The sequence below is a fragment of the Eumetopias jubatus genome, unplaced genomic scaffold (assembly GCF_037043125.1).
Source record: "Eumetopias jubatus isolate StellerSeaLion01/CBP00866 unplaced genomic scaffold, mEumJub1_p1.0 scaffold_13, whole genome shotgun sequence".
Classification (NCBI taxonomy): domain Eukaryota; kingdom Metazoa; phylum Chordata; class Mammalia; order Carnivora; family Otariidae; genus Eumetopias; species Eumetopias jubatus.
In genome coordinates, this window is record NW_028274819.1 from 46,803,398 (window position 1) to 46,828,656 (window position 25,259).

The window sequence follows — 25,259 nt, forward strand, 5'->3', positions numbered from 1 at the left end:
AACCACATCGTTGCCCTGCTTAAAATCTTTAAAGGACTCTCCACTGTGCACAAGATCAGGCATTAAGCCCGCTATTTGACATGCTTTCTCCTCTGCCCGCCTCCAGCCCCCTGCCCCCACCCCGTCCTGGAGTTCCGTGGACTGCATGGCCAGTGAGAACTCCAGAGGCCATTCTACACTCTTTCTCTCCTCTGTGTGTTTGCTCATTTTGTCCTCTCTGCTTGGAATTCCCTACCCGCTGCCTCTTCCCCAGCCTCCACCCTCACCCATTTCCCTCCACCCTATTAGACTCACCTCCAGTGACCCCTGCTCTAGGAAGTCAGCCTCAGGGGGAGAAAATGCCCCCTTTGCCTGCATGTCTCTGTCATTGCATCAACACTGTGGAAAATGTTCTGTTGTGTATAAGTCCCTCAGTTTCTCTCACTCTCTTTCTCTCTCTCTCTCTCTCTCTCATTTTCTTGTTAAACCAGGGGCTCTCAAATCTTTCAGAACTTTAAAATCACTTGTGCTCCAGCCCCAGAGATTATGACTTAATTGGTTTGGAAGGGGACCAGGGATCATTTTTTGGAAAGCTCTTCAGGGATTCTAATGTCCATCCAGGGCTGAGAACCACCGCATTAGACTCCAGGCTTTCTGGGGACAGATTGTGTTCTTCACTTTTGTGTCACCAGGCCTCGCACAAGGCAGGGCACATGGTCAGAGCTCAGCAAAACCTCGCTGATGCTTATTAACAAATGGATCTGCTGGCAGTATGTGTCATTCCTTTCTCCCTTGGTCAGTGGCTCCTGAAAGCACATCTGCAGACCGACTGCATCAGAATCACTTGAAGAGCTTTTTAAAAATACTGCTTCCAGGTCTCATCCTTAGAGATTCTGATGAGTAGGTGCCTAGTGTTGCCAGAATCTGTTAAAAACTTTCTGGGTGGTGGTCTGGGGCTGCCAAGTCTGAGTAATACTAGTTTAGCTCATTCTGGTAGTCCTTCCAAATTCACCTTGAGTATCACCTACTCCAGGAAGCCTTCTGTGACTGCTCACCCTCTCTTGCCCGCCGTCTTGGCTGCCCCACTCTCTCTCAGCATTCTGCTTCCCTGCATGCTCCACACTGTGTGCAGAGAGACTGTTTATTTGTCTGGATCTTCCAGATCTTCCTCTCAGGCAAAGTCTGTGCCTTCTTCCTATTTGTACGCACAGTATCTAGGATAACAACTGATGCCTACTGAAGATGAACTGACAAAGAAAAAGAGGGAGGAAGTGTGGGTGCTCCGTGCCCCCATGTTTTCCCCAAGAGTGTCCCCAGCTGCCCTTGATGGAGTGGTTTCCCAATACCTTGTGCTCACCCACAAGCACATCTGTTACCTGTTGACTTCACCTTTTGTCTACAGCATCCCAGCTGCAGGTATAGAGCTGGATCCCTTCGACCCTGCCCAGTGGCTGCCTTGAGAATTAAATAAGCTATTATATGTAAAGACTTTGATCAGTGCTCGGCCAATAGAAAAAGCACCAGCGAAGTATTAACTCTTGCTGCGGCTGGCCTTGCTTGTGCCCGCTGCCTCCACAGCCGAGCTTTAAAAATGTCCTTGCCGGGCCACCGGCCTCCCCGGTTGCCTTCTGTGCCGAGTCCTCCCCAAGCTGTGTGCCAGCCAGAGCCGGCTCTCTCACCCACCACGTTCAGTCCCAAGTTTTTGGAAGGCCGGAGAAGTCCCAGCTCTTGCATCCCCCTCTGCTTTAATTGAAAATCAGTTTGCTTATCAACAAACGGAAAGTCGGCCTGCAGCAAAGCATCAGCTTTTGCTCACACAGGGTTCGGGAACTCTAGACCCACCCCTGTTTCCTCTTGCCCAAAAACTGGCTGCATGCCCAGGATGACTCACCATGGGGCAGAGGTGACGGTCCTTTTTTAGGTTTGGCTACAAGAGATTGTACGTGTAGCAGCACACACAGGCAGGAATACTGGACAGCTTTTTGCGTGGCTGAGTGTATTCATTTCCGAGGGCTGCCATAACCAATTACCACAAATCGAGTGGCTTTAAACAACAGATTTTGATTCTCTCAAAGTTCTGGAGCCCAGAAACCCAACATCAAGGTGCCGGCGGGGCTGTGCTCCCTCTGAAGGCTCTAGGGGAGGATATTTCTCGCCTATTCCAGCTTTTGGTGGCTCTTGGCATTCCTTGGCTTGTAAATGCATCACTCCAGTTTCGGCCCCTGTCTCTATGTCTCTCTGTGTGTTCAAACCTCCCCCTCCTCTCTCTTATGAAGATACTGATCATTGCCTTTAGAGCTCACCCTAAATCCAGACTGATTTCATCTACGGATCTCTAATGAACTCCATCGGCAATGATCCGATTGTCAAATAAGATCACATTTGTAGGTTCCGGGTAGACACAAATTTTGCAGGAGACACTATTCAACCCACTGAGTATTTGGCAAAGGAGGAAGACATGTTTATTGTTTTTTTTTAATAATAAGGGCCAACATGACCTTCTCTGACAGAGTTGGCTTATTTCTCAATTTCTTTTTTTGTTTATGTTCAGTTAGCCAACATAGAGTACATCATAAGTTTTTGTTGTAGTGTTCAATGATTCATTAGTTGCACATAACAGTTTCTGCCCCCAATCCGAAAAGGGTTTGATGCAATTTACAGTAAACACACGGTACAGATGTGCTGAACCATTAAAGCAGAAAGGCAAAAGTCAACTAATAAATAGGAAGAGGAAAGGGGCATGATAAACAGAAATATAAGCTGAGCAAAACTCTGATCCTGGAGTCTCCTAGAAGTTAAAGTAGAAATGGACTTCTGATGGATAGTTCTCCCACCTTCCATTAGATCATAAGGAGAGAGAAACAAACTTTCCCTTGATCCTGAGCGTAGAAAGAAAGTTTTCCTGTGGGAACCCAGGATTTAAGAAAACACGGAGGCCTTCCAGAGACAGGTTCTTCTAGTGGCTTCCCATAAAAGCTGAGACACAGTGTTAGTTTGTTTTCATATAAAGGCAATTAACCGTAAAGGGGGAAAGCCTGGGTCCCAGCAAATGGTTTTGCAATATAAGGATAAGGTACAGAGAAGTTTAAAGGGCTAACACTTAACAGATCCCTTGGGGTAAAGGGTGGGGGGAGTGAGTAGGTCACATTTATTGCGAGTTGCTGTGTACAATACTTCATAAATATTTTCTCAACCCAGTCTCTCAACCCCATCCATATAGCTCAGGCTCAGCGGTAGGTCAGGGGTACAGAGATCAATTGAACATGTTCCCTGAATCCAGCAGAGAAAGACCAAGTAGCAGTTGCTGGGAGGGCTCAGGGCAGGAGCCGAGGAGTAGGCAAATCATAGATGAAGCCATCAAAACCTCCTCAGAAGATGGGTCCTTGCTGACATTGTACCTTTACAGGTTGTAACTTAAACCTTCTGGCCGTAGCAGGTTCAAATTTTTATATTGCCTGAATTTTGGTAGGCAAAAATAAATGTATTTCTTCTGTTTGTTGTTACTCGAGACCGCATGGTCTAATACCAAATACTTTGTTCCCATTACATGCACATATGCGCATCAGCCATCTTTGTGATTTTTCTCAGACGCTTCAAATGTAAACTCTGTCCATTTCATTATCTTCCCAAGCCCAGGAACTTGACCCCTAGCTGATGCTAGAACCTGGGGGTTCACACAGCCAGCACACAAGCTGTGGCATCAGTGAGAGAACTGTGTCCTCTCATGTCCTCCTCTCCCTGCCCTCTGGGCTAGTGTCTCGTGAGATACCGCAGGACCTAGCTGGTCCCCGGCTCCATGATGTCATCCTCTGAGATGTCACTGAGTCTCCATCTGATCCCCAGCTGCAGAGACTCCTCGCCGTGCTCTGCTGTGGCATCAGCTCTTCTTCAGCAGTTCTGTGCCCTGTCCAATGGCTGGTATGCAGGCCCAGGGACTCCATGTTCTCCCTCTGCTCTGGGACCACGAGAAACGCGGGGGCTTCTCCCTCTCTCTAACTCAAGGACACATCCATGTCTCCATTACTGCTCCTTGCCTGCTATACTGTGATGGCTCAGGGGCCACCTTTCTGATCTCCCCGGGAAGTGACAGACACAAGTACTCTCTACACTAAGACCCCCAAGCTGAGAGAGGGTCTGCTTCTCCCACAAGAACTTGTGTCTTAGGAGGCAGAAGGGCAGGCTCTTCCAGATGCAGAGCATAGGTTAAAAGTGCAAACTCCAGACCCAGGTTGACGGGGTTAAAATCTCAGCTCCACCTTTTATCAGCTGTAGGACTTTGGGCAAGAGGTTGCTGAACCTCTCTTTGTCTCCCCTCGGCATCTGTAAAACAGTGCTCCCTATAGGTGTAAATGGGCTGCTGTGCATCATTGGAAGCACACAGGCAGGTCTCATGCAGGACAGAACCTCGCACTTCGCAAGTGCTCTACAAGCCTTTGCTGTTACAATGGTTAGGAATGGTATCACTCCATCTTCAACTCTCCCCCTTCCCTCTCCCCGCTCCCACGGCTCAGAACCTCTCGTCTCATATCATGAGACAGAAAAAACCTCACTCCAACTGTATGCTTTGGTATCTTTCACCTACACTTGGGCCCCAGCTTTTTCTTTCTTTTTTTTATTTTCAGTGGCCTTGGTTGGCATTCCCCATCAGTGCTGTCCTCATGTTCTAACGTCCACATGGGGACAGTCATGGGGTTACGTACATGCGGGAAACGAATGAGCTAAGTCCCCAGGTCCTCCCTTCACTAGACAGTGTCCAGGAACCTGGGTGGGGAGGTCTGGGGAGAAGCTGTGCCCTGCTGGTGGCTGGAGCTCTGCATTTGCATGCCCGTGCAGGACTCGGGGATCGACATCGGGGACATCACTGCGAGGAAGGCTCTGAGGAAACAGCTACAGTGCAAGACCTTCCGGTGGTACCTGGTCAGCGTGTACCCAGAGATGAGGATGTACTCAGACATCATTGCCTACGGGGTGGTAAGGAGCAGCCTCCCTGGGGCTTCATGCAGACACAGAAAGCAAGGCCAGACAGAGACCTAGAGTCAGGGGAAAGGACAGAAGGAGCCTTCAGCCCCCCATGTGGGACCTTGGTAGAACGGTAGACCAGAGGCAGTCTTTGGTGTCATAGCCTGAACCGCTCTGTTCCCTTGTTCTAAATCTCTCCTTTAGAGTCTTAAACAATTTAGCTCTAGCCTCAAACCTGCATGTTCTACTTAATAAAACAAAAACCTGCAGTTAGGGCAGACATGCGAGGTAATATAACAAACACCCACTATTCCCCCAGCATGGGTGGCTGAGGTTCTAGCAACCAGCCTGCATGCCTCCCCTGTCTAAGGGCTTTTGCTTTCCACTCACACACACGGCCTCCAGGAAAGGAGCTCTGGGACACAACCTTTCTTCTTGACTTCACTGTTTTTTGAGGGATGTTTTAGGACCACCTATTGATTGGCACGGAGCAGTCACCCCGATGGAGAGCAGAGCACAGGGCTTGGATCCAGACAGACCTGGTTCCAATCTTGACCAAGCCACTTGTCAGTCAAGTGTCTTAACATCTATGGGCCTCGGTTTCTTCCTCTGTTAAATAAGGGGCAAAATAATACTGTGCTTCTAGAGTAGAAAAAAAGTCTAAGACATACAAATATCTTATATATCCTGACAATTTGTATGTTCTGTCTAAGGTTAAAATGCTTTGAATATGATAAACTCTACTCTTCTTCCAGTGTTCCCAGGACCATTCAACTCTTAAAGTATTTTCAATGATACCTGATTTTGTTTTTTGTTTTTTTGTTTTTTTGTTTTTTGGGGGTTTTTTGATATCTCACCTGGCTTTTGCTTCCTGAACACATGGAGCTTTTCTGCTGACAGTTATAAGCCCTCAAAACTACATAGATTACTGACGCCATGTTACAGATGGGGAAACAGAAAGGCAAAATGACCTTCCCATGTTCACATCGGTCATCAGCAGAGAAACTGAGTCGAAGACATCAGCTTCTGATATCATTCTGCTTCCTCCCTTTGGGGAGTATCCCCTCAGACCTTTTTGATATCCCAGGATGAAACTCGAAGGAAGAACTTCGGCCTCTTCCTTGGATAAGCTGTGGTCAGAACCAAGTTCAGGGCCTGCCTCAGCAGGAATATAACGGGCAAAGCATCTGCCTGGGAGGGGAAGAAGAATGCGAGCGGAGGACTGGCCTCCGTGTTCTCTGCAGGCCTCCCAACTCTGACATCCTAGAACTCTACAGAACACGGAGCCAGGAACCCCCCAGCCCCCATCAGACCTCTGTTGTCTAGCCGGCCAACCTGCAGGACGGAATCGTATCCTCCCACAAGAATTTCCATGGCACGGTTGACACCTTCTGAGGAAATCCCTCAGTGGCCCCTTCCCTCTCTACTTCTCAGGCTGGTGTAATTTGGGTGCCAGAGAACTTCTCGGCTGGTGCCACCCAGCTATTACCTGAAACTCTATATCCTGCGGTCCCTATGGAAACACACTGGGCTGTGAAGTGCCCGTCAGCCCCATCCCCCACCCCCACCCCGGGGCCTTTCTGAGGACACAGCTGTTACTGGTGCCCCCAAACTCTGCCCATAGCAAGTTGTGTATGGTGCTTGGCCATGGCTGGACCCGATCCAGAAAGGATGGTTATGCTGCTGTGGCTCTGGAGAAACCATTAGCCCAAAACCCCTGTGAGCCAGGACCAGCTTCTGGATTCATGTTCTCACCAGACTGTCAGCTGTAGCTGAATGGTATCAGCCACAGTGGGAAAGCAATAGTGGAGGGGTGTGTGTGTGTGTGTGTGTGTGTGTGTGTGTGTGTGTGGCCATTGCAGTTCTGGGTCTTGGCCAAAGGCATTCTTGTCTTCCAAGCAAGGGGGTCTCATCTTAATGACATGTACAACAGGTTTACCATGTAACCAACCCTCTTACCACCACACCCAGAAACCTTTAGCTGATCAAATAGTAAGTGGCATATACAGGGCTGTGATGTGGATCTGTCTGAGTCCATAGTTCGAGCTATTTTTACTGTGAGGGGCTGAAAAGGCCCTCTTATCATCCCAAAGGACTGAGCCATGCTAGCCATTCCTGGGGCTGGCGGAGGTCTCTGACCCCCCCCGAATGTTCATCCGCCAGCCACTGCTCGGGGCCCAGCCAACCTCCCCTCCCCTCTGGCTCCTCCACAGGCTGGCCTCTGGCAGAGCAGAGCCACGCTCACTTGTCAAGGAACATAATGAACTCTTAATGGGGGCAACAGGGTGAAGATGGGCAAAGCAAGATATAGCCTCAAGAGCAAGAGGATTTGCTGAGGCTGAATCATTCTTCCTGGCGATTATTCTTATTCTGAAATGCAGAGACCAGATGTCTTCTCAGGGGTAGAGTTTCTTTTTACTTTTTCCATTCCAACTTATGCCAAACTACATTGCTCAGGTCAAATAACCTCCCGGGCCTCTCAGTGGGGCCAGGCTCGTCTATAACCCAGCCCATTAATCCACTAACAGTCCCATTAATGACTTCTGTGGGCCCCATTGTGTGGGCGTGGGTTTCCCCTGGATCATTGAGCCCCATGTCCAGGAAGTGGGGTCTTTGGATTAATCCCAGCTCTAGTGCTGACAGCAGAGATGGAGCAGCATCTAGAAACAGACATGCCCGGCTTCTGGAATGTTACCTTTGCCACTTACTCTCTGTGCAATCTCAACAATTTACAAAACCTTAAAAGCTATAGTCATACCATCTCCTGGGGCATTTTTCACAGTCTTAAGATTGTCGCCATTTGCATGATGGGAAGAACTTGCCACTTGTCCACTTGCCAACGCCATTCATTTGGGAATGCCATTCATTTGTTCGTTGTCTTCATTCATTCATTCCACGTGTATATTCACTGTCTACTGTGTGTCGGAGCTGGCCGGTGTCAGAGACCATGAGAAAGACTCAGACCTAGCCTGGTCAGATGGGGGAGACAGGCACGCGAAGAAGGGACCGGAGCTGAGCACACTAAGCACACCAATAAGAGAAATGGAGGTGTTGGTGAAGCACAGGGCCATGGCCTGACACCCAGGCTTGGGTCAGGAAAGACTTCCAGAGTGACAGAGAAGCTGAGAACCAAAGGAGGAGGAGGATTTAGCCAGGCAAAGAGAAGGCGTAAGGAGAGGCGACATGGGGAAGGGTCCGTGCGCCGGGAGCGGCATCACAGACAGGGAGGGCAGGCAGACCTTCTTGCCACGCCACAGTTCCTCATCCTTCAAAGAGAGAATATCACCAACCTGGCCGGGTTCTTATGAGGATGAGGCGGCGTGACACGTGGCAAGCACTTAGCTCAGTCACTGATGCATAGATGAGGCCAAAACAACCAGTTGTCCCGAATGGCTGTTAGCAAGGTCATAGCAGTAATAAGAGCAGCTAACAATTATTGCGCATTTGCCATTTGTCAGGCCCTGCTCCCTCCTTGTGGAGATGGTTGCGCTTACTCCTCCCGGCAATCCTATGAGGCAGTCACTAGTACTATCCCTACTTCAGATGGAAGAAAACGGACAAGAAGGAGTTGTGGTCTTTTCCAAGACCACACCACTGGAGCCAGGATTCCGTCCCAGCCTGTCTGTCCTGACAGCAGCAGACCACCCGCTTCATGGGCGCGAGATGACACAGAGCTGGGGGGACTTTATCTAGAGGCACCACCTACCTCCTCACCCAGAGGATGGCTTTGGGAACCCGGCAGAAAGCCAAGGCTGACATCAGGGCTCTCTGGACATTTCTCTCTGTGATAGCAGTTAGCAGATCTCGCTAATGGAGTATAGTTCTTGGCTTTAGATGTGACACCCGCCTCTCTGTGGGCTGCAGGAAAAGTCCAGAGTGTATTGACGTATGCTCCCTCAGCGCGGCAAGCCATGTAGTTGTTTTATAAAAGAGGATTTGCTGCGGAGATGTTTCTGGGGCCTCTGCCTAGGGAGCTGGCACACGTTTATGATTCTTCAGAACCTCCAAACCACAAGTCTGGGATTGAGATGCCTTCACCCGGTGGAGGAGAGGAAGCTCAAGAGAAAAGAATTTGACTCTGTTCCTTGACCCCTGTCAAGAACGGGGTATGCCTAGAGCACACACGTGCCTCTGGTCGTTCCGTTTGGCACCCCTTCACTGGGCTCACTGCATTTCTGCCACAAGTTGTCAAGACAATGGAAGCCCAGCCGCTGTCAGTCTCTGGCCTCCTTGGATAGATGGCCCACCTGTGGTCCTTTGCCCTGGTCTTCCCTGAATTCCAATATCCATTTCCTGTTCTAAACAGAGCACCTCGCTGCTAACAAGAGCTATATAAGCTCGCTCAAGTTAAGGTGGGTAACAATGCCACAAACTCGCTTATGGGCACAGGAACTGAAGTGCAGCTGGGCGTGAGCACTAGAGCTGGGAAGCTGCCGAAGCCATGGCAGGGCGCAATGTCCCTCATTCTGTCTCATGCTTCATCTCTTCCTCGGCCACAGCTGGATTTCTCTGCTTACGTATTGCCCAACAGATCTCCCAGACCCAATCTAAATGGCCTCACGATTCTAGTGGCCACCACCCACGGACCACCAACTCTCTCGCGGAGAGTTCTAGCACGGGATAAGAGGTTGACGAGACGGTTCCATTCCAGAAAGAGGATGGAGGAGAGTGAGAGAAAGAAAGAGAATTCTTAAGTCATTCTAACCTGCCTGTTGGTGCCCACCGTGGTGTACTCAGCTGTGGCGGGTGACCAGGGCCATGGGGACTGTAAGCTGCCCTTTCCAGGGGCTGGGAGGGGGCTTATTCCAGAAAGGGACATTGAATATTGGCTTTCTTACCTGACATGGGGAGGCATTGGTTCTGTTGATTGCTATGTGCCCGTAGGTGAGGTTAAGAGATGCCTCCCTCTTCTCCTACCCCCTTGGCCCCCTCCTTTCTTATTCACCTGCCAGAACTCCCGGTCTGGAGAATCCTCATCACCTGGGCACCACTGGGGCCAGGCGAGCCACTGCTGGGTCTGCAGGGGGCAGAGAGGACCTTCCCAGAGGACACGTCAGGCCTGAAAGCAGCTAACGTGTTACCCACTTCCCCCAACCTTCCAGAACAGAGACTTCTATCCAGGGGCCATTGAAAGCCCTTGTGCCACCCCTGTGGGAATGGAGGGGGTGCAAACCCTAGCACCATTTTCTGTGTGTTCATGCCCGTGTATCTTTTATTCCTGCCTAGACTGCCTTGGCTTATTCTTTAACAACATGAGAATGCTTCTCCTTCACAGGAGGCTGGGTTTCCCTCAGCACCTTTATACCCGCAAAAGCTGGTGCTTGCTGCTTTCCGTAGTATTCAAGGGTCCTCGGGTTGATTATGGAAATGGAGCCTGTCTCCGTGGAATGCTGGCTTCTCCTGATTTAATGCATTTGTTTCTCTGCTCCTTTCTCTCTGGTGTGGCCACCCCTCCTCGGGTGTTCAGCTGCAGAACTCTCTGAAGACCGATTTGTGTCTCGATCAGGGTCCAGACACAGAGAACGTTCCCATTGTGTACATCTGCCACGGGATGACACCCCAGGTGAGTTCCCTGAGAGGGCCCCCTGCTAGGGGTGTACTCATGTATGTCTGGCATGGGCAAGGATGGTTAAACTCCTGTCATGGCGACTCTAGGCCCAGGGGCCTCTGGGGCTTTTCATTAGGAGTATGCTCATGACTAAAAGGGGAGAGTCATACCTGCCTTACCTGAAAGGAGGCTGGGATAGCAGGTTTGCTGGCGTGCCTGGGTCCTTGGGGGTGGGGAGCAAGGAAGGGGATCAGTTTCTAAAGAGGAACACCTGCCTTCTTTGGGCAGACTATGAGTAAACTGCAGTCCTGGTTCTGGCAATCATGCCCTTTCCAAACAGGAGGGAACCCAAGGGTCCCTCGAGCTCCCAGACATCTCAGAGTCCCTTCAGAGTGCCATTTCATGGCTTTCGGGGCTCTGCCCTTTAGTAGATCACAGCTGCAGCCAGAATTTATAGCCACGAGAGCTTTTCTAGCTCGTGTGACCTTCTCCTGGTGGAGAATGAGGGGAAGCTACCAGGAAAATAAGTTATCCTAGGAAAAATTAGCCAGTCACAGCCTAGGCTTCAGATATCCAAAGAGGATGCTGAGATGGAGACAAGAGAAATGGCCTATTCAACAAAGTACAATGGACACCCATTGTCCATGGAGGCCGTAGACTGACCTGTTCTGATTTGACAACATTTTCAGAGTGTACTTATCTTGCCTCCAGTAGTGCAAATGATTTTTTTTAAAAGATGTCATAGAATATATGTATATTTGTGCAATTATACTTCTGTGTTTAGAAGGGTCATTACCCACCTCAACACACAACCAAAAGCAATCATGATGTGTGTGTGTGTCACTGGTGTAGTGTGCTGGGACTTCCGCTGTGATCTCCACCAGCTCATCGTTTCTGTGGGCCCAGCTGCTGTGGCATCACCGACTGGTCGGTCACAGGTCAGCAGATCACACTATCCCCACACCACACAGTATAGCAACTCATTCTTCATCCTTACAACACTGTGATATTTCTCATGGATGACGATTTTTATGTAACTTTTTATTGACGTCTAACATAGGTCCAGACAATAGGCAAATTATAAGTGTACGGATTAGTGAGCTTTCAGGGCAAACACACCCACATAACCAGCACCTGGATCAATAAAAGGAGCATTATTGCCTGATTCTGAATTTTATATAAGTAGGATTATAGGGTGTATGCTTTCTCGGGTTGGCTTCTTTCTTTCATCGTTATATTTGTAAAGTACCTCTGTGCTGCTATGTGTAGTTGTAATTTTTATTACTATGTAATATTCCATTTTATGAATATACCATATTAACTATATATTTACTGCTGATGGACACCTGAGAGTGTTATGAATACTGCTGCTATGAACATACTTGTTTTGGTACATGTATGCACTCATTTCTTGTGGATTTATACCTAGGAGTGGAATCGCTAGTCATAGAGTTGCTATATGTTTACTTTGAGCAGACACTGCCTATATTAGTCTCCTGGGGCTGCCTTAATATAACGCCACAGGAATTTATTGTCTCCCAGTTCTGGTGCCTGGAAAGTTCAAGATCAAAGTGCTGGCTGATTTGGTTTCTGGTGAGGGCTCTTTGTGGCTTGCAGATGGTTACCTTCTCTCTGTGTCCTCACATAGCAGGGAGAGAGAGAATGAGTGAACTCTCTGGTATCTCTTCTTGAAGGGACACTAATCCCATTGGATAAGGGCTTAACCCTTATGACCTCATTTAACCTTAACTTGAAGATTTGGAGAATACTCAGCCCGTCCATATTGTAAAAAATGAGAAAGCTTGTTCTGAAGAGAACACTGAGTGTAGCTGAACAACAATTTGATTAAGAGATCATGGTGGGATTCATGGACTCAATCGGCCATCTCAGCAGTAAAAGCCATAAACTGAGATGGGCTTATACCAGCAGAGAACTGGCAGCCTGAACAAAAGAGAGAGCAGGACAGAATGAAGGCCGGCTGGTGGACTTCTCGGCTTTCACAAGGCAGGACAGGTGAACATGCCCTCTTCCTCAAGAAAAGGGAAGAATGATACTGAAGGCCATTCAGAGATCATCAGGGCTGCCAGGCACCCCCACCCCAGCCCCAGGGGCAAGGCTGTCTCCTCAAAGAGTGGGCCTGCCTCTCTGGTTTCAGTGGGCCTGGATGGCCCTGCCCAGTGCCTCGGGAGTGGGACCAAACAAAGCAGGGAGCGGCTTGGGCGGTGCCACCCCAGAGGGCCCAAGGCACAAGCAACTCCACAGAGCCATGGGGGTGATGCTGCCACCCCAGTGGGCCTAGAGGGCAAGACCCTCAGGACAAAGAGGTTATTCTCAGGCCTTGAGATCTGATGGAATTAGCCCTGGCAGGTTTTGGACTGGCCTGGGACCCATCACCCCCTTCCTTCCAACTTCCCCCTTCTGGAAGACGCTTGTCTAGCCTGCGTCTATCCCACCATCGTATTTTGGAAGCACATAACTTATCTGATTTCACAGGCTCTCAGCTGGAGAGAAATTTTGCCTCAGGATAAATCACACCTTGAGCCTCATGCACATCTGATTTAGAGGCTACTTAGATGATATTTGAACTTTAGACTTTAGAGTTGTTGCTGGAATGACTTAAGACTTTGGAGGCTGTTGGGATAAAATGAATATATTTTGCATGGGAGAAGGAAATGAACTTGGGGGTCTAGGGGCAGAATGCTATGGACCGAATTGTATCACCCCAAAATTCATGTGTTGAAACACTAATCCTGACTGTATTTGGAGTAAGGAAGCAATTAAGGTCAAATAAGGTTATGAAGGTGGAGCCCTGATCTGATAGAATTAGTGTCCTTATAAGAAGAGACACAGAGAGCTCCGTGTCTCTCTGTCTCTCTCTCTCCCTCTGTCCCTCTCTCTCTCTCTCTCTCTCTCTCTCTCTCTCTCTCTCTCTCTCTCCCCCCCTCCCCCTCCCCCCCCTCCCTGCCACGTGACAACACAGCAAGAAGGAGGATGTTAGGAGGCTAGGAAAAGAGCTCTCATTAGAAACTTAATGTACCAACACCTAGATCTTGGACCTCTCAGCCTCCAAAACTGTATGAAAATGACTTTCTGTTGTTTAAGCCACCCAGCCGGTGACATTTTGTTGTGACAGCCCAGGTCAACCAATATACAGTGAAACAGTCTCCCAAATTAATTATATCAATTTTTACTTCCACCAACCATATATTAGAGTTCTTGTTGTTCCCCACACCCTTGCCGCCATTTAGTATTCTCTGTAAATCTGTATTATTTCCAAATTATAGACATCGTGGCACGTGTAGAGTCATAGCACACTGTGGTTTTAATTTGCATTCCCCTGATTATTAATGCAGTTGGGCACCTGAGTTTTTTTCAGCTCAGAAGATCCCCATGTTGTTCTTGAGTATGGGCCAAGGTGGCCAGGTCACAAGTTGTTTGGTCTTTTTGTAAATTCCCTGCCAGCTTATTAATGCCTGCAGCCCAGGAGACAGTGAATGAACTTGCTTTTAACAAATCTATGTGGAAATCTGCAGGGTTGTTGCTTATCTGGACCACCGGGCAAATGTGGAGTGTTTCCTCTGTGGGATGGTGGGTGTCAGTCTGGGCAAAGCCTGCCAGTCTCCCAGCTGCTGATAATTCAATATGGGGCCGTCTGTCCTGTGGTTAAGAGCATGGATTCTGGAATCAGATTGTCTGTGTCCAAATATCAGCTTTGACACTCTCTAGTTGCCAAGTTTTTAAATGGGCAGGGTTTTAAAATGTGGGCCTATTTTATTTTCTGTAAAATACCGATTAATGATGGTATATAGCATAAAGGTTATTGTAAAGATTTAATACATGTCAAATATCTAAAAGAGTGCCTGGCATATAGTAAGTGTTCAGTGAGTGTTAGCTAATAATATTGCTATAGTACTATACTATCATTATTGCTCATTAAGCCTTGCTCAGTATATATGCCCTCAAGATTCTAGCTCCAGCCCACAGTGGAATGACTTTCCTTAACTTCATGCACCATGTGCCATGGATTCCAGCCCTGGTCCCAGCCTACCCACAGACTAATGGAGCATCACTGGGTTTCTGTGGCAGCAAAAACGCAGTGGAGTAGGGGTAAGGAGGGGCTTCAGGAAGCCTGAGTTCTAGGCTTCGTCTTGCCACACAGTTGCAATGTCACCTTAACCCTCCCTGGACCTTTATTTTGTTTCACTCTTTTATTGAGATATGATTTTACACTAAAGTACACACATCTGAAGTGTACAGTTCAATGAATTTCCACATGTGTAGACAACTGTGTAGACACCATCCAGATGGAGCCCATCATCCCACTGGGCTTCCTCCTTCCTCCTCTTGGTCAATACCTCTACCCAAAGGTAATGACGACTCCGGTCCCTAGCACCATTGATTCGTCTCATCTGGGCCTGTCTTCTTCTCTGCAAATGGCAAAGCTGGGCTGGCCAGCTCTGGACCCCGCTCTGCCAGCTCTATCCACTTACCTCCAATTCTTCCTTTCTGAAATTCTGTTGGCCTGGGAAGCTGTGAGTCTGTGCTGTGCTTGCCAGGATGGCTGGGAGCTGCCTTCCCTTGGTGCTTTATGAATCAGCTTCTTGATGTAGGTCTGCAGCAGGTCTTAAAGACTTGCGTCCCCCTCCCCATTCCTCAAAGCCACAGTCGTCGTGCGACTGGGCTGCGCAGGGAACATGGGGGTCCAGTAACCCTCTCCCACCAGGCCTGTAGCTGGGGTGCACAGCTGTTAGTGCCCAGAGGTCAGGAGGCTGGAGACCGACCTCAGATCAAACACAGTTCCCAGAACGGGGTGGTGTAGGGACTGTGCTGAGTCTGGCCTGCCCAGTGAGCCTGAGAGAATGGGGTTCTCTGGAGATGGGCTACGTGTCCTTGGGGGAGTTCATCCATCCACCAGAGAGAGACACAGGTGCAGGGGATAAGCGGTGGATGATAAGGCAGAGCTTCTGTGTGGGAAGCCTTCCCACAGGTATCTACTGGACCCTAAGAACTTTGCTGGCTCATGGGGGGGGATGAGAAAAGGAGGAGCTCAGGGATATCACCTTAGTATGAGGTCAGGGTACACCTCATAAGGGGACTATGGGCAAACATAGGCCCTGAGGATTCTCTGAATCTCCTAGACTTGGTCCAAATCAGACCCTCAATATGTATTTCCAGGGACATTTTTCCCCTGACTGGCAACTAGCTCTCAGCAGAATCTCTCTTGTTACCATGGCCACAGAGGCCAAGGAGAGACCAGGGAGGGTCACGTGTGCACAGATGGGACTGCCACGTGTACTTGTGCAGTGCACCACATATATGTCCTCAAGATTCTAGCTCCAGGGAAACAATGTGGCACCTCCCATTGTTGTCTGGGGAGTAGAGATCAGCCCCGGGTGACAGTCTTCCTGACCTCTGCTATGAAAACTCACACATTCCTCCCTACGTATCACATGTGATAGGAGGCTTGAAAATGTTGAAAGGCAAATGATGAGGCAATATATAGTGATCAAGAAACAGACTGCCGGGGTTCAAATCCCAGCCAGACCACTTACTAATCAGGTTCCTTGAGTACGTGACATAATTTCCTTATGCCTCAATTTCCTCACCGATATGACAGTAGTACCTGTCTTACAAGGTTGTTATAAGAATTTAAAAAATCGGTGCACATAAAGCATTGAGACAACAAGCCTGGGACACGGTAACTGCTTCCTAGATATTGGCTATTATTTTACCAGTTTGGTAGAGACTCGGGACCATGTCCTTGAGAATGGGAATTGTTTAGCCTGGAAAGGAGCAGATTTAAGAGGAACATGAAAACTTCCAAAATTATAAAGACACAGATTTTTGGCTAAGTGTAAGGAAACTCTTCCCAGTCATTGGCTCAGGTGATACTGTGACCTCTCCATCATCAGAGATGTCCAAGTCGGGTTTGGCGAGCTCCGGGGGCATTATGAAAGGTTCCTATATCGTGTAGATGCTTGAGCTAAGAAATCCCTAAGGGCCTTCCCACCCTAGAATTCTATGACTTTTTAATTCATAAATCAGTGAGAGTCCATCACGTACCTGAGAGTATTCTTGGCCCTGGGAAATAGTCATGAACCAGACAAAAGTCCCTGCCCTCATTAAGTTCCCATTCTGTTGCTGGAGGCAAACTATTCTCTCTTTTCTCATCCTCAAGTCTTCACCAGAGCTGGGAATTGAACTCTTCTCTCTCCTAAGAATTACATGTGTGGCCAGAGTTGAGCTGCATGCCTTGGATTTCAGCCAACCACAGCCAAGAACAGTGAAGGAAGAGAAAGGTCGAGAAGGCAGGACAGCAAAGTAGCCTAATTTATCCTGCTGACCTTGAGAGTCACTTCCCTTCCTCGTTTCCTACTTTCAAATTTCTAAGTTTATCTATTTGAGGTTTTAAAACCAGAAAGAATCTGTATCAATCAGGTAATAAACAATCCTCAAAACTCTTTGCCATTAACCAAACAAGTTTATTTTGTTAATTCAAAAAAGTAACACGTGATTCTTAAACAAGTTAAAATGAACACGTGACAAAAACTTAGTTGATTCATTCATAAGGGAACTAGTAAGAAGGTTAAGCAGGTACTAAGAGCATTTGAGGAGCTCAGGATCTGCAGACATTTTCTAAAAAAGAGCATTAGAATAAGATTGCTAGATTGGATACCAAAGTGGTTAATGCCCTGTGGGCAAATAAAATCATAGCCTTTAGTATGATCTTTACTACCCAGGCAGAAATCTGGACGTTAGTATTTAACTTCCTACTGTCTGGGTATTAATCAAAAGGTGAATAGCCAAAAAAAAAAAAAAAAGGAAATAGCAAAGTCAAGCACATTGTCTTGGAAAATTGCATAGTCTTGGGTGGGCTTGTTAGTGCCCCAGGATGGTAGTGAAAAGGGTAGACCACCTCCTCTCCCAGTTTGCCTTATTTCCAGGTGTGAGATATTTCTCTTCCTCTGTTCACAAAGTTGGCTAAAGGTGGAAGAACTCTCCAGGCCATTAGTGAATATCAGATCCTCTTGCAGATGAACAGTCTGGCCATGGGGACTTGCCCCTATACCATTTCCTAAGGCAGCCACCACAGAAGCCCACAGACTGGGTGTCTCAAGCAGCAGAAATAGGACATTGTCTCACAGCTCTGGAAGCTAGACGTCCAAGAGCAAGATGCCGGCAGGGCTGTGCCCCCCTGAAGGCACGAGGAAAGGATCTGTCTCAGGCCTCTCTGCTAGCTTCTGGGAGTTGTTGGTCACCAAGAATGGTAGTTGTGACGGCACAAGTCTCCCTACCTGTGGTGTTCTCCCGATGTGCACACCTCTGTTCCTTGTTATAAGGATGCCAGCCATGCCTGATTAGGGCCCCCCTCCTCCAGTGTGACCTCATCCTCACTTAACAAATTACATCGGCAGTGACTCTATTTCCAAAGAAGGTCACATTCTGAGGTACTGGTGGGGGTAAGGTTAGGACTTCAACATATGGATTTCTCAGGTACACGGTTCCACCCACAGCACCTCTGACTTTCAGAGGTGCTCATCCTCACTTAACGAATTACATCGGCAGTGACTCTATTTCCAAAGAAGGTCACATTCTGAGGTACTGGTGGGGGTAAGGTTAGGACTTCAACATATGGATTTCTCAGGTACACGGTTCCACCCACAGCACCTCTGACTTTCAGAGGTGCTCATCCTCACTTAACGAATTACATCGGCAGTGACTCTATTTCCAAAGAAGGTCACATTCTGAGGTACTGGTGGGGGTAAGGTTAGGACTTCAACATATGGATTTCTCAGGTACACGGTTCCACCCACAGCACCTCTGACTTTCACACCTCAGATGAAAAGTGCCTCACATCCCTTCCTCTTCACGTTCGATTCACCAGAGCCAATCATACGGCCCCGCCAGCTCGCCCCCAAGGATGTGGGAAGTTAGGGTTTTCTGCATGCCCGGGAAGCCTTTCTCTGCCACAGAAACTTAGATATCTGCTAAGTCCGTTTCACCTCCGACAAATAAGAAAACAAGAAAATGGCATCTGGGGATGGGAGCTGGCTGGCCTGAGCCCAGGCCTGCTGCCAGTCACTGGCAAACACAGGGCTAGGGAGGGTGCCTATATTATGGCTTCTGGTTTCTCCTCCAGTTTCATTCATTTGTTCTTCAAACATATGACAGGTTGTCTTTCAAGAAGGCCCCATGGTTTAGAAAGTTTCATTTCCCTTAAACAAATTTGGTCTAGTGATAGGAATGGTGTCATAGGGCAACTCATAGTGGGGCCCAATGGGGCCAAAAAACACTGTGGGCTGGAAAGAGGGGCTGGGTTCATGTCCCTCTTTAAACCCTTTGAGAGATTCTGCTTACATGTTGTTTAAAAAGTTGACTCTGATACAGTTGTGATATTCTCAGCTGGCAGAGAAGGCCCTGAGTAAGAGAAAGCATGGTGTGACTAATCAAATTAGTGAGGTGAAGCTGCTGGGAAGCACGCTAATTGGTTAATGAGTAAATGTAACCATTTTATTTAAATTAGCAGCAAATTTCAAGCTATCCTCAAAATAACTGAGAATATTAGCCCTCATTAGTGTAACAGCCTGGAAAATCTCTTCTGCTGGGAAAAAATACGACAGTGGGGTCTCCCCACAGACTATTTAATCAATCACTCCTTCACTCACTCACTCATTCATTTGCTCATTCAAGAAACAGGCCCTGAACGTTACATTATGCCAAGAATTGGGAGAGGCAAAGGCATCCTTGCCCAGGCCCTGGACCTGGAGGAGTCCCAGTCTGGAGGGGGAGCCAGGGACTTAGATCATGACAGTTCGTATGATACAACCTACCGCCCCAAACCAGCTTCTCAGGAGCCCAGCAGGGTGGACAGTGCAAGGCAGGGTCTGGGGGCTTCTCCCATTCTCCCTGCCTGCATCTTCCAGACTACAGAAGGCACAGGGGAAAACAGTACGCTTCCTATGGGAAGGTAAATTCATGATTGTAGAAGAAAGAAGATGCAAGGATCTTTAATTCCCTCTAAAGTTTTAGAAGTACTTAAGCCACCATGTTGTGCTTTAGGAAGTGCATTTTGACTCGAAGTATGAAGATTAGAGTTGAGCTGAAAGAAGTATTCTAGTTTTATGCAGAGACAAATGCCACGGTAGATCAGGTCGTATGTGTACTAAAAGTAAGAAAAATATGAAATTATAGGTGGACTTTGGTACCTTTGCTTTTGGGAATGGTTTGGAATTTCTTCTTCGTGTTTTAAAGTTCGCCATCGGCTGTACATACATATAACACTTCCCATCCCCACTTGGGTCTATAACGGAGCCATGTCTCCTTTCCCGGCCCCTCATGCTTCTGTTGGCCATGCATGGAGCATCAGAGGCCTCTCATGGATTGTGCACAAACCCCCCATATCTTTCGAGGAACATCTCAGAGACAATTGAGAAAGTTTTACTCTGTGGCCAAGAATTTAGATCACCAGCCACTTCTCTGTGATCTGTGGGAGGTTTCGCCACCGCTCTAGGATCTTATTTATAAGTCCATCAGAATGCCTGGCACTGAGTGGCTGTAAGGTTTGGAAAACTTCCTTGAGTTTACTTCTTGGTTCTGATGTGATGACATTGGCGCGCCTCCTCGTGTGTGGTTGTAGTGTGCAGCGGCAGCTGATAAGCGTTGGTACGGTGCCCCCATGGGGCTACAGTTTGAGGGGAGCCTCAACCAGTCTTGAAACTTCAGCTGACACCTCCAGCTCTGCATGATTCGGGGCCCAAGCCATAGAGGGTTATCTGCATGTCTTTATTCAATGGGCTCTGAGCTGTGGCATCTCATAATTCCAGGGCCATCATTCCCACAGGAAGCAGATTAAGTGGTACCTCTAGCTGAATTACCAGCAGGGCCCTAATGGCCTAATGTGACCACACCTAACCCCATGCCTAGAATGTGATGGCAGGTGTTACAATGTCATCCCGAGGGCGGCCTCTCCAAGTATGAAAAAGTGTGACGCTCGAGTCTGGGATGAGGAGGGCTGACCATCTGCAGTCATCCCTCCCTACCCCTGCACCACCGACCCACCGACCCAGGACCCCCGGGGCTGGAGTGGCTCCCTTCATCCTTGCAGCCCTGGAAGCATCCTTGGAGACCAGGTGCCTAATGTTATCTGCCTGCATCCCAGGGCTCAGGAGCTCACCGCCCTCTGTGTCTGCTCATCAGTGAGGAGTGAAGGCGTTGTTTTCAACCCAGCCTGCAATCTCATTTCTTCCATACAGCCCTACTAAAGGACAGGAACTAGCCTGTCCTGGGCCCCATGACAGGTACTTGCCTGTGAACCCTGACCCTCCACTTATGAGCTATGTCACCTGGGACAAGATACTTAATTTGTCTTTACCTCAAATATCTGTAACTTCAAACCTAGTTTAACTACAGGCTATTATGTTATTATTTTATTAATATACATTATATTTATATAATATATATTACATATATCTATAATAGACACATTTTATTTATATTTATATTTATATATCCATATGTATAATTAGTATGTGTTAGTCTCCCTAGACCCCTTCCAGGTGTCAATTCATTTCATCTTAAAGTCATGTTGCCACCTTATTCCCAAAGATGTTGGCTCAAAGACATAAAGGTGTGCCACTCATCGGCCTTCACCCAAAGCCTGACTCTTCTGTAAAATGAAGTTAAAAACATCCATCTGATAGAGGTTTTGTGAGGATTAAGTGGAGAAATACACAGGGTGCACAGCACCAAGCCTGGTACCCTGTAAATCCTCAATCAATATACTGCAATTGCTATTATTTTTAGTAATAATGTAAGTTATTATTAGTGAAGATAAGATCTGGCAGGATCTGTAATCTCTTCTTTTAGACCCAGTATCTTTTCGTGGGGACCTGGGAATGGGAGCTGGAGAGGTATACCCTCCCCAACTGGGATGGAAGCCAGATCCTGTGTATTTTTCTTGATGAGGGCCAGTTGTTATGGGGCAGGTTGGACAGGAGTAGGGAAGGAGAGCCCTTCCATTGAGGCCTCTCCAGCCCCCATGCTTGCTGGCACACGGAAACGGCCTGCCTTCCCATTTGACCCAACCCTCAGGCAAGAGAAAGTTCTCCTATTGACAGGGCTGCATAGACTTCCCCCCGCCACAAATCCTTTTGCAACTCACCCTTCCACTTGAGAGGGTCCCATGGAACTGCACGCAGGAGTGCCCAGGGTGCAAGCAGTGAGCCAGGGACAGAGTATAAGTTACAAGCCTTCCATCTCAGGAGACACACTGCTCTTGGACCGCGTAGGTACAGTATCCACCCCCCACCCCGCAAAGGCTCTTCCTCCTTCAATTTGGAGCAGGAAGTAGGGAGCTTTCCCCAGAGCTGATGTGTGCACTCTGCTGCCTTTTGCACAAAGGCCGGCCCTCAAGTGGCAAGCTGCATCATTGGCTGCTCCTTGCTCCTGTTTCTGGGTGGGACCGTTCTCCACTATGTGGGCCTGTCCTTCTCAGTGCAGGATGGTTAGCTTCCCCGGACTCTGACCAGCAGTAGGGTCAGTGTGGACCGAACCATCCCCATGCATTTCCAAGGGGGCCCTGGAGGAGGAGGTCCATACCACCCCTGGCTGAGAATGCGATAAAGAAGGAGCGTATGACACAGGCTCCAGGATTGGGGAATGGCTAGTGGCCTTGAGTGGGGCCATCTGAATGGTGTTTCTACCAGGGCAGCTTAAGGATATGCCGGTGTATTTCAATAAATTTCCTAAGGAGATGTGTTCAGAATGTATTATGGGCATAAAGGGGTTCTTGTATTTGATTTTTCCAACTAACTTCATTGTCACCACACTGCCTTTGTCCCAGCTGCTTTTTCTGAAATCTGCTCATTGCTGAGCATTAGTCCTGCCAGCACAAAGCTTTAGTGGAGTACTTGAGGTTAGCACTGTGTTAATATACTGGGAATTTCAGCAAAGCCAGGCCCTCTAAATCAATCACTAGAACAGCCTTATTTTTTTTTCTTGCTCAAAAATACATTATTAAATGCAGGAACACGTGTGGGAGTGGAGGTTGACTTGGGTGAAGGACACGCTTAAAAGGAAAATTTCATAACATTTTTTTCTGCAGGAAAAGGGCCTTGCTGGTCTTAATTCTTGTAGAACTGAGCCTACAGAACACATTTATGTCTCTGCAGTATCTTTCGCTCCTCGGAATATCCTGAGCTGCTCAGAAGTCACTCAGTCAATTTGCCTGGGGCATTATAGGTACTCAACAGCTATATATTAAATAGAGAAAGGACTGAATTCATGGAAAATTAAAGCCTTTTTTAAGTGAGGATCACAAAATGGACTGAGCCTGTATTCCCCTTCTCAGTTGCTCTGGGGGTTTCTAGGGCAGCAGGGTTTGAGCTGGCACCTACCCCTGAAGGAGGACAGTCGATGCCGTTGGTGTGTTTCCTGAGTACGTGGAGGTCACGCAACGTCTGGGAGGACGTGGTAGGTAGAGGGCCTCCATCCAGAGAGGCGAGTTGGACAGGGAGCCAGCGAGCCTAGACTCCTCTCCCCACCCTGAGTTTGCTAGTTAAGGATGGAAAGAAGCCGGCTACTAGGAGGGGTGTGGCGTTGAGAGAAGGTGTGTATTCTGATTTGCAATAAAGCAGCGCGTCTGAGGCTGAGGGAAGGAAGTCTGTAGAGAAAGAGGTCTGATACGTGGGGAGAGAATGAAGCAACATTCTGGGGGTGGGGAAGGGGCAAGAACAGGAGAGGATGGGGTCCACGGCCAGTGGGGCTGGCCCCTGGACTGCAGGGGAGGAGCTCCTTCCTCTGAGGCCCAAGGGCAGGATGGAGGCTGGTCCAAGGGGAACAAGTTTGCAGGCTGAACTGCAAGTCAAGCGTGGGGGCTCTGCTTATATTCCAGAGTAGCGAAGGCATGGACACCCTGCTAAGGGGGGTGGCTCAGAGACTGAGCAGGCACCCCCAGAAGGCCTGGTGGGGAGTGCCTGGTGGCGGGGCCCGGCTACAGCTGAAAACCATGAGTCTGTGGAGGCTCTAATTTGCCCAGTTCCACAATTTTTCGTGGGTCGTGCCCAGCATCCAGGGAGAGGGTGTAGAGAAGGCAAAGGGGCTGCAGAGGCGGGGCTTACAGGGTATCAAAGGCAGCAGGAATAAGGAATTAAAGAATGGAAGGTGCTGGCAAGGGGGTGGTTGAAGGAATTTGGGTGCAGCCTTTCCAAGAACGTGGAGAGGCTGGGAAGGTGATAAAGGGGAGGAAAGGGAAAAACAAAAGTTATTATTCAGAAGGTCTTGGGTTGATGAGCAGGCATTCGGGAAGTAAGAGAGTGAGGAATCATGACGAATAGGGGGTTGGGGGCGGTAGGGCAGTGGAGGATAAGGTTTGGGGTACAGCAGTTCCAGGCACTAAGAGCTGGGATCCGGATGTGGGCGGCTGAAGCGCAGCGCAGGTGACCCTCCCCAGAACTGAGGCCCCGGGGCAGGTGGGGCCATTCATCGGCCTAAGCGATGCCCGGTGGGAGGGAGTGGGCACCGCAAACTGCGCGGGAAGCCCTTGGGTGAGAAGCACAAAGCGGGCAGCACGTGGTGGGGCCTGATGGCTGATGCCCAAGGAGGAGATGTTCCTGTCCCGGATGGAGGGCTGAGGTGTGGAAGGGGTGCTGCTGTGGGGAGAGGGGAGAATTGGCTCTGCCTTGTGTCCCTGATGGAAGAATGAGCAGATTCAAAGCCCACAAGAGTGGCAGTATCCTCCAGGAAGAGCCATGTGTGGTGGGGACAGGAGAAGTTGCTTTCGACTGGAAAGGACTGTCCTTGAAAGATACTGGGACTTCGGTAGACATTTGGGGAAGGCTTGGGGCGGGGGCAGCAAAGGAAGATCATCCAGGAAAGAAGCACAGAGCATATCAGGAGTTGAGAGAGGGTGACAAAGTCCCATAAAGACAACGAAAGTTAGATCTGATGGACACACGTAGGTCCATGGGAACTGGGAGGCTGGGAGGAAAGGGATGGCGGAATGAGACTAGGGAACCCCATCCCCTATACTCAGCCACTGCAGTCACTCTGGGCCCCACAGAGTACCCATTCCCATGCTCTCACGGCAACAGAACTCCATCCCCATCACATCGGTCCAGAAGCAGCAGAGCTTCATGGAGCTTCCCCTCTGCCCCTGGAAGGAATCAGAGTCCCAGCTGCCTGGGAGAAAAAGGGCTGAGTCATGGTGACCTAGAGGGGTCAGGGAAGGCTTCCTGGAGGAGGAGCTGCACCTGGAACTTAGATAAAGAGTAGCATAAGCAAAAGCACAGCAGAAAGAGTACTTTAGGAGTGGGGGCCGAAGGTGGGAAGGGGTAGAATCGAACCTTCCTTTTCTTCTTTAGTAAGGAGCAGGGTGTTGTAGTGCCTGGGAGCTGGATTTGGAACCAGGTGACCTGAGTTTAGCTCCCAGCTTTGCTGCTTGCTATGCATTCATTTACCTCTATCTAATTCAGTTTTCTCTCACCTAAAAATGGAGACGATAATACTCCACTTATCCAAGGTTATTTTGAGGATGAAACAAGTGTATTTGTAAAGCATTTAGCATCCCTGACCTACAATAAGAGCTCATTAAATAATATCACTAGTGTAATTATTTTCTGTAATCAGGAGGGGAAAGGGGGCAGCAGTTTGCTGAGGACCTACACTCCATTCTGTGCCTTATACTTCACAAACACACCTCTGAAATGAGCTACCTGTATCATTTTTACTAGATAGAAAACTACCTCCCGAATTTTGTGGCTTATGATATATCTAT

The 25,259-nt window shown here is 48.6% G+C and overlaps 1 protein-coding gene across 3 annotated transcripts in view; it reads left to right on the forward strand.

Annotated features, from left to right (window-relative positions):
* GALNT18 (polypeptide N-acetylgalactosaminyltransferase 18) overlaps positions 1–25,259 on the forward strand; it is a 348,597-nt gene that overhangs the window by 296,890 nt on the left and 26,448 nt on the right. For all 3 annotated transcript variants that reach the window (XM_088017777.1, XM_028116986.1, XM_028116987.1), the window contains 2 exons: positions 4,813–4,950; positions 10,406–10,501. In XM_088017777.1, the coding sequence (XP_087873903.1) occupies positions 4,813–4,950; positions 10,406–10,501 (234 nt within the window). The remainder of the gene's footprint in view (positions 1–4,812; positions 4,951–10,405; positions 10,502–25,259) is intronic.